The sequence below is a fragment of the Cuculus canorus genome, chromosome 24 (genome assembly GCF_017976375.1).
Source record: "Cuculus canorus isolate bCucCan1 chromosome 24, bCucCan1.pri, whole genome shotgun sequence".
Taxonomy (NCBI): domain Eukaryota; kingdom Metazoa; phylum Chordata; class Aves; order Cuculiformes; family Cuculidae; genus Cuculus; species Cuculus canorus.
Genome location: NC_071424.1, coordinates 5,951,859 through 5,960,569, shown reverse-complemented (window position 1 = coordinate 5,960,569; position 8,711 = coordinate 5,951,859). Strand labels below are relative to the sequence as shown.

Below are 8,711 nucleotides of genomic sequence, written 5' to 3'. Positions count from 1 at the left end.
CCCGCTCTCATTCAGCCCCACCCACTCCTTTAGCCCCGCCCACCTTTACTCAGCCTCTCAGCCACGCCCCCATCTAAGCTCCGCTTACCCCCGCCGCCCGCTCATCCCCGCCCACTCTTTTAGCCACGCCCACTCCCGCATAGCCCCCTTAGCCCCGCCTATCCCGTAGCCCCGCCCCCTCGGCCCCTCGTGCGCACGCGCGCGGTGCCCGCTCCCCGCAGCCATCATGGTGCTGGATCTGGATCTGTTCCGCGCCGACAAGGGCGGCGACCCCGCCATGGTGCGAGACATGCAGCGCAAACGCTTCAAGGACCCCGCGCTCGTGGATGCCCTCGTGCGGGCGGACGGCGCCTGGCGGAGGTGTACGTGGGATGGGGCCCGGGAGGGGCGGCATCCCCCGGGCTGGAGGGGGTGACACCGCCGGCTTTAGGGTCCCCGGGAGGATCTGACACCCCCCGCGCCGGGGGGACCACTGGAGGGGCCGAAGGAACCCCCGAGAGGGGCTGACACCCCGGGCTGGAGGGGCTGGGGGGTACCCAGGAGGGCCTGGGGGGGGCCTTGGGCTTTTGGGGACCCTCGAGAGGGGCTGACACTGCCGGGATGGGGGAGCTGAGGGAACCCCCAGGAGGGACCGGTACCCGCTCAATTGGGGGGTCAGAGGGGACCCCAGTAGAGGGTGCACCCCCCGAGGAGACCCCTCCTCCTGGAGCCGCGGGGTGGGGGCCCCTCTCAGCCCCCAGCCTGGTAACTGGTCCCCAGGCGATGCCCCACATCTCCCCCCAAGGGATGTGGGGTCCCTCAGGGGTCCCTCTGCCCCCCCTCCCAGGGCAGTGACCCCCAGGTCGATCCCTTACCCCTTCACCAAGGTGAGGTGAACTTTGGGGTCCCTCCCTTGCTGCCACCCTCCCCGACCCCAGGGGTGTCCTCGGTGGATCCTTCTCCTCTGGAACTGGGGGACCCTGAGGGTGGATCCCCCTTACCCCTTCCCCAGGGCTGTGAAGAGATGCTCCCCCCGGATCCTCTCTCCCAGCCCTGGGGGCAGCTCCCCGCTGTCAATCACCCTTGGCCAGCTCGGGGATCCCCACCGCTGACCCAGCCCCACCGCAATCTGCAGGGACCCCCACCCTGCGCTGCTGCCAAGCCGCACTGCAGCAGGATGCAGCGGATGGGAGAGGTCGGTTTGAGGGGTCCCACCCCTTGGGGGTCAGTTTGAGGGGTCCCAGGGGTCGGTTCGAGGGGTCCCACCCCTTGGCGTTGGTTGGAGGGGCAAGAGCAAAGGCTCTGTTACCGCTCAGGCAGCAGGAGGTGCCATCAAGCCTGGTTCTGGGTGCCGGGGTGCAGTGGGAGGTACGGAGGATGGGTGCCCACAGACCTGCCTTTCCCAGGGCGTCCCGGTCCCTGTTCTGCCACCGTGGGATGAAAGAGGCAGCTTTAAACACGCTTTGAATCTCATTGCCTTGATGTGAGCGAGCCCGGCCCTACATAATCACGCTTGGCGTGTCTCCGACTCCGGCCATGCTGCCGTCACCACGTTAATTTTATCCGAGAGCCTTTCATCCCGCAGGAGCAGCCAGCTTTCCGGGCTGGCGGTGGGGGTTGCACCCCAACCCCTGCTTGCGGGGCTCCAGCCCATCCTGGGAGCCGTGGGTGCTGGCAAGGGGTGTTCTGGCACATAACCACAAGGCGCAGGGCTGGCAGGATGGACGCGCTGGCGCGCAGCCGGCTGATGCAATCCCAGGTGCCAGTGCTCCGGGGTCCATGGGAGGCTGCTGGGGGGGGTGTTTGAACTCCTCTGGTCCCTGGCTCTTAGCCCTTGGAGTTTCTGGATCCTCTCCGTGGGTCTGATCTTGCCTGCAGATGGGGCTGTCACCCTGCTAGGGTGACACATCCTGATGGGGCTGTCTCCCTGCTGGGATGATGGAGGTTCTCAGGCACTGGCAGAGGCTGCCCAGGGAGGTGGTGGAGTCCCCTTCCCTGGAGGGATTTAAAAGACCGGTAGATGACGTACTTAAGGACATGGTTTAGGTGCAGACAGGTATGGTTGGGCTCGATGATCTCAGACGTCTTTTCCAACCTGGGGATTCTATGATTCTATGATACCCTGATAGGGCTGTCACCCAGCTGGGGTGACACGTCCCTGGCACCTCAGTGTCTCTAATTTGGACTGCCCTGCCAGGAGGGGACGGCTGTGTCCCACGATCTTCCCAGCCCTGGCAAGCCGTCTTGACCCAGTGTGTTCCCCCAGCAAAATATTCTTGTCGGTTGAATGAAGGGAGCAGAGGGAGATCCCCTCATTGAACAGCCCGGGCCTCATCGCTGTGGCTCCAAGCCCTGGATCTGCTTGGCACCCAGCAGTCTCAGCCTGGCATGGGGGTCTTAGAGGGGCCGTGGCATGATGCAGTGTCACTTTGAGTGTTCTCAAATGACACCCCTGCATTCCTGCCTCACATCACAGCTGGCCCCACACCATGCTCTCAACACCATCGAAGCCCCTGCATCATGCTCTCGCACCATCAAACCCTCCCCTGTCCTTCCAAAACATCCAGCACCAGTGGTGATGAGCATGCCTGGTGATGCCATCCCCTCTCCTGCTCCTTCCTGAAGCTGTGCAACCTCTCTCAATGCCCGGTGGGGATCCCAGCCCCTCTCCCCTCACGTGGCTGGCTGACGGCTCCCTCCCCTCTGCTCTCCAGGCAGGTTCCGTGCCGATAACTTGAACAAGCTGAAGAACCTATGCAGCAAAACGATTGGAGACAAGATGAAGGTGAGGCACAAGGGCTGGCAGTCCTGGCAGCGATTTACTGTTGGGACGTTACCAACTGGTGGCATCTCCCACAGATCTCTACTCTCCAGGCCTCTCCCTTGCATTGTTGAGGAATATTTTTACCCTGGAGCTTTATTCTTTAACCTTGCTGGGGTTTCTTTCTCCTCCTGCTGCAGAAGAAGGAGCCTGTGGGGACAGATGAGTCCGTACCAGAGAGTGCGCAGAACCTCGATGAACTGACGGCTGACATCCTAGGGGTGAGTCTGACCCCATCTCATTCAGCTCCTCCAGACATTGCCTCAAATTGCACAAGCTGGCAGTGTGACGTGCCCAGAACCCAACATCGAGTGATGGGGGACCACCTGAACCCCCTGCCAGGAGCATCACGGAATGGGTTGGGTTGAAAGGGACTTCAAAGCCCATTCAGTCCCCACCCTGCCATGGGCAGGGACACCTCCCACTGGATCCTGTTGCTCCAAGCCCCATCCAACCTGGCCTGCAACACCTCCAGGGATGGGGCAGCCACCACGGCTCTGGGCAACCTGAGCCAGGGCCTCTCCACCCTCACAGGAAAACATTTCTTCCTAATATCTCATCTCAATCTCCTCTCAGCTAAAAATGATTCTTCTTTGTCCTGTACCTGCACTCCCTGATCCAGAGCCCCTCCTCAGCTTTCCTGGAGCCCCTTTCGGTACTGGAGGCTGCTCTGTGGTCTCTTTGGAGCCTTCTCTTCTCCAGGCTGGATAACCCCAACTCTCAGCCTGTCCTCGTGCAGGAGATGCTCCAGCCCTTGGATCATCTTTGTGGCCTCCTCTGGACTCACTCCAACACATCCGTGTCATTCTTGTCCCGAGATCCTTATTTGCCCCATCCCACACAGGAATAATGAGCTCTTGCTCAGTGTCCTTCGTCTAAAGACCATTTCAGCCCCAGTCCATGGCAGCTCCTGGTCTGCTCACCAGCCCGGAGCTCTCCTGTGCTTCCCTGGGGCTTTGAGTAGCCTCAGTCACTGCGTGTCCTCCGCAAGTCCCTTCCTCCCTGCCTGTTCCCCTTCCCAGTTCATTAATTGTGATGTTTAATGAGCGTGATACTGGCCAGCTTTTGCTGCCGTGGGAGCTAACTGCTCCCGCTCAGTGCTGCCTGGCGCTGTGTGATGCCACAGCTCGCTCAGGCCCTTTCAGAGCCTGACTTGTGTTGATCCTTTGTCCTCCAGGGCTGTTGTTCGATGTGTTCAGTCCATGCTTTTGCTCCAGAAGCTGTGTAAGCTGGGTGAGGGTCCGTGATTAACCGTGCTCCCTACCAGCACCCTCTCACCGGCCATTGCTTCCCTTCTGTGCCTCACCCCGCTGTCTGTTCAGGCTCTGCAGGTATCACAGATCAAGAAAGTCCGTCTCCTCATTGACGAAGCCATCCTCAAGTGCGATGCCGAGCGCCTGAGGCTGGAGGCAGAACGTTTTGAGAGCCTGCGGGAGATAGGGAACCTCCTCCACCCCTCGGTGCCCATCAGCAACGATGAGGTAGGGCCAAAGAGTGCAGTTGGGGCTGGCTGTGCCGCTTCATCAAAGTCGGACAACTGCTGGGAAGCAGGGGGCTCGCTGCGGGGAGGGCCCCCAGCCCCAGATCAGGGGGCGGGTGAATGAAATCTGCATGACAAGACAGCGTTTCCTGCCGGGAGCAGACAAAGAGCAGCTCAGACAACGCTGGACGTGGCCATTGTTGGGGGAATACATGGGAAAGTTGCTTCCAGCCGGGGGCTGGGATCTCCCTCCACTGCCTTCATTCATCTAGCAGGAATATTTTGCTGGGGGAACACAATCGGGCTGGGCCAGCTGCCAAGTGGCAGCACAATAAGCGGTTGGCTGGGATCAGGATTGGGGTTCCAGGCTCTGTAGTTTGGGATCCCAAACTGGGTCCGGTGTAATGCAGAGACTGGGAAGCTGGGGTCATGGGCTTCCCTTTCTCTTCTCTCCATCTTTGTGCAGGATGCAGACAACAAAGTGGAACGGGTGTGGGGCGACTGCAGCTGCAGGAAGAAGTATTCCCACGTGGACCTGGTGGTGATGGTGGATGGTTATGAGGGAGAGAAGGGGGCCATCGTCGCAGGCAGCCGAGGTTACTTCCTTAAGGTGCGAGCCCAGACCACCCCCCCCCCAGAAATAATCGGAGCCAGAGGGAGAGCTGAGGAAAACTGAGGGGACAGGGTCCTGGCTTCTTGTCTGGGCTGAGCTTGCAGCGATGGGAGCCTCCACAGGCCATCCTGAGCCAGCTCACGGCGGTCTCTGGCCTCGGTGGTGCTGCTGCCATGGCCTGGGCTCCTCCAGATCCACTCCGGCATCGCTGCTGCAGCCGGAGGGTGATGCTGAGCCTGGCAGGCAGAGCAGCCTGGAGCTGGCATGGGTTCCACGTGCTCCCAGACCTGCTGAGTAAGAAAGGATGGCCCAGTGAGTTGTGTGCATGACAAGTGGTGGCTTCCCTTGTCCCCAGGGTCCCCTGGTGTTCCTGGAGCAGGCCCTGATCCAGTACGCCCTGCAGAGCCTCCGCGCCAAGGGCTACACTCCCGTCTACACCCCCTTCTTCATGCGGAAGGAGGTGATGCAGGAGGTGGCCCAGCTCAGCCAGTTCGACGAGGAGCTCTACAAGGTGAGCGGTCCCCGTCTCGCACCACTGTCCCCTCCGGGCACCAGCTTTCCATCTGAGCCACCACCGCATGAATTCCCTGCGAGGAGGCAACCAGCTGAGGTCCCCTCTGCACAGTGCGAGGCCTCCCATCTGCTCCCCATCTCTGGGGTCCATCTTCACGGCTGACACCGTTGTCGTGGTGATGCGGTGCCTGGAAGGTGGCTCATCCCCAGCCTCTAGTTTGCAGGAGGCCAAGCAAACAGCAGCTGCTCCCTTTCCTGAGCTGTCCTTATCCAGTGGGAGGGGGTTGCAACTGGGTGGGCTTTGAGGTCCCTTCCAACCCAAACCATTCCATGATTCTATGATTTAAATGGGACAATGTTTCTGGGAGAGCTTCCAGCGTGCCAGCCCTGGGGAGCCCCAGGGAGATCAGCTGCCCACGCATCTCCTCAGAGGTGTGGGAGCAGCTGGGGAAGGGGCTGATGGCTTTTGTTTCCCACCAGGTGATTGGCAAAGGCAGTGAGAAGGCAGAGGACAGCTCCATCGATGAGAAGTACCTGATCGCCACCTCAGAGCAGCCCATCGCTGCGCTGCACCGGGACGAGTGGCTGAAGCCGGAGGATCTGCCCATCAAGTACGCGGGGTTGTCCACCTGCTTCCGACAGGAGGTGGGCTCGCACGGCCGTGATACCCGTGGCATCTTCCGCGTCCACCAGTTTGAGAAGGTGAGAGGTGCGGGATGGCGTTTGGGAATTTGGGGCTGCATCTGGGACCGTCACCTACGCAGGGTCCCCTTCTCTTTGCAGATCGAGCAGTTTGTCTACGCCTCACCCCACGACAACAAGTCTTGGGAGATGTTTGAGGAGATGATCGCCACAGCCGAGGAGTTCTACCAGTCCCTGGGCATCCCTTACCACATCGTCAACATTGTCTCAGGTAGGGGCAGGGACTGCCTGGCTCCGGGACCACCTCTCTGGGCCAGGAGGTCGCTGTCACCTCTGCCAACGCCTCAGCTGTCACCCTGCTCCTGACCTGCTTCCCGGCTCAGCTTTCCATGTCCTCAGCTCAGCTTCCCATGCCGTCTGTCCCCAGACCTGGCAAGGGGGAGGCAGTGCCTTAGCCCAAGGCCCAGGAGGGTGGAGATTGTTTATCTGCGAAGCTCCACTGCTTTGCTCTGAGCCCACTAGGCTGGGACTGTCCCTGCTGTCCCTTCCCAGGGGACAGTTTCAGTGTCACAGCTCCTTCTGGTAGCTTTCTCAGGAATATTATCCTGTTTAAATCATAGAATCACAGAATGGATTGGGTTGGAAGGGACCTCAAAGCCCATCCAGTCCCACCATGGGCAGGGACACCTCCCACTGGATCAGGGGCTCCGAGCCCTATCCAACCTGGCCTTGAACTCCTCCAGGGATGGGGCAGCCACAACTGCTCTGGGCAACCTGGGCCAGGGCCTCCCCACCCTCATCGTGAAGAGTTTATTCCCAAGATCTTTTCTAAATCTTCCCCTTTCCAATTTAAAGCCATTCTTTCCCCCCCCTCCCCCGCTCCCGGTCCTATCACTCCAGGACCTTGTGAAAAGTCCCTCCTCAGCTTTCCTGTATGCCCTTTCCCCGCTGCAGAGCAGAACCCCGTATCCCTTCCCAAGTCACCTTTGAGGCTACACTGTCCCCCGGGATGGGTGCGTTCTGGGGAGGGGGACCCTGCTCAGCACCGTCCCCCCTGTTTCCCAGGCTCCCTCAACCACGCTGCCAGTAAGAAGCTGGATCTGGAAGCCTGGTTCCCTGGTTCTGGTGCTTTCCGTGAGCTCGTGTCCTGCTCCAACTGCACCGACTACCAGGCGCGCCGCCTGCGCATCCGCTACGGACAGACTAAGAAGATGATGGACAAGGTGAGGCAGTGCTGCTGGGTCTTCAGGGGGGGGTTCCTGTGTGCCCCCCATTGCCACTCACCCCTCACTGTGCTCCCTCCCTGCCGCAGGTGGAGTTTGTGCATATGCTCAACGCCACCATGTGTGCCACCACCCGCACCATCTGCGCCATCCTGGAGAACTACCAGACAGAGGAGGGCATCCGCATCCCGGAGAGGCTCCAAGACTTCATGCCCCCAGGTAGCACCCAGCACCCTCCTTTCCTTACCCCAACCACCCGTCTCCCTGGGCTGGGGGGGGTAACCTTGCTGCCTGCTCTCGCCCCGTTCCCAGACCTCCGGGAGCTGATCCCATTCGTGAGGCCGGCGCCCATCGAGCAGGAGCTCTCCAAGAAGCAGAAGAAGCAGCAGGAGGGGGGCAAGAAGAAGGCGGGAGGGGGCAGCGAGCGCGTACTAGAGGAGCAGATGCAGAACATGGGCGTCAACAGCGCCTGAGCCCTCGCTCCGCAAACCCGTAACCTTCGGGGCCTCCTGAATTGTGGAATCATCATCTCAGGCTGGGCTGCGCCCATCACCTTCGCTTCAGAGCCTGGATCAGGCTGGGGGGGGCACCTGGCACGGCCTGCCCCCCCAGCACGGGGCGCCGTGCTCCCCTGGCCAAAGGACTGACGCTAGCGGGGCTCCAGCTCCCACAGCGGGGCTGGGGACGCCTCCCACTCCACCCTCTTCCATAGGGACCGAGATGTCCTTTCCCTCGCTCCAATAAAGCCAAGAACTGCTGAGCTGCCTGGCCTTGCAGGGTGGGGGGCAGGAGGGAAGGGGGGGACCCTCTGCCTTCCCCCCAATCTGGGGCCTCACTGCCCCCACACAATGGCCCGGACAAAGGCCCCGCTGCCCAAGCCCATTTGTAATTCAACGAGGGGCCCCAGCTGCCCTGTGAGCGCAGGATGAGGGGGGGGAGCTGCGTGCCTCAGTTTCCCCATGGGAAGGGGGTTCAGCTGCTGCAACCCCCTCCCCCAGCCACAAACCCATGGCTGCACCCATGGGTGCTGAGGAGGGATCCCCAGCGTCCGCCCCCCGGCACAGCGCCCCGATGAGCCGGTTGGGCTCGCCCGCGCCTTTGAAGGGCACCAGGGAGGGGCCCCGTGAGTCACCGCAGCCCTCGGCGGGTGCCGGGGGGGGGTCCCCGGCGCCTCCCAGCACCCACCCTGGCTGGGGGCTCCCCCTGCACCCGTCCGACCCGTTCGGCTGACGCGGCTCCCAGGCCTGGCGCTGCGCCTCCTGCCCAAAACCCACGCCCTGGCCCGGCGCCGGCTGCCGCCGTGGGTGCTGGGATGGGTGCCACGAGTGCCCAAATGGGTGCGGGATGGGTGCAGGTCATGCGTGTGCATGCCCTGTTCGTGCCGTGTGTGCTCTCTCTGTGTCCTCCACGTGTGCATGCGGTGTCTGTGCGTGTGCATCC

General features: G+C 61.7%; 1 protein-coding gene across 1 annotated transcript; it reads left to right on the top strand.

Moving 5' to 3' along the window:
* The first annotated feature begins 166 nt into the window (after positions 1-166).
* On the top strand, positions 167-8,029 carry SARS1 (seryl-tRNA synthetase 1). Its single transcript, XM_009564338.2, has 11 exons — positions 167-362; positions 2,694-2,764; positions 2,941-3,021; positions 4,123-4,281; positions 4,747-4,890; positions 5,249-5,404; positions 5,887-6,108; positions 6,190-6,319; positions 7,114-7,271; positions 7,361-7,490; positions 7,584-8,029. The coding sequence occupies exons 1-11, from the start codon at positions 227-229 to the stop codon at positions 7,742-7,744; spliced, it is 1,548 nt and encodes a 515-aa protein (XP_009562633.1). The 5' UTR covers positions 167-226; the 3' UTR covers positions 7,745-8,029.
* The last annotated feature ends 682 nt before the right edge of the window (positions 8,030-8,711 follow it).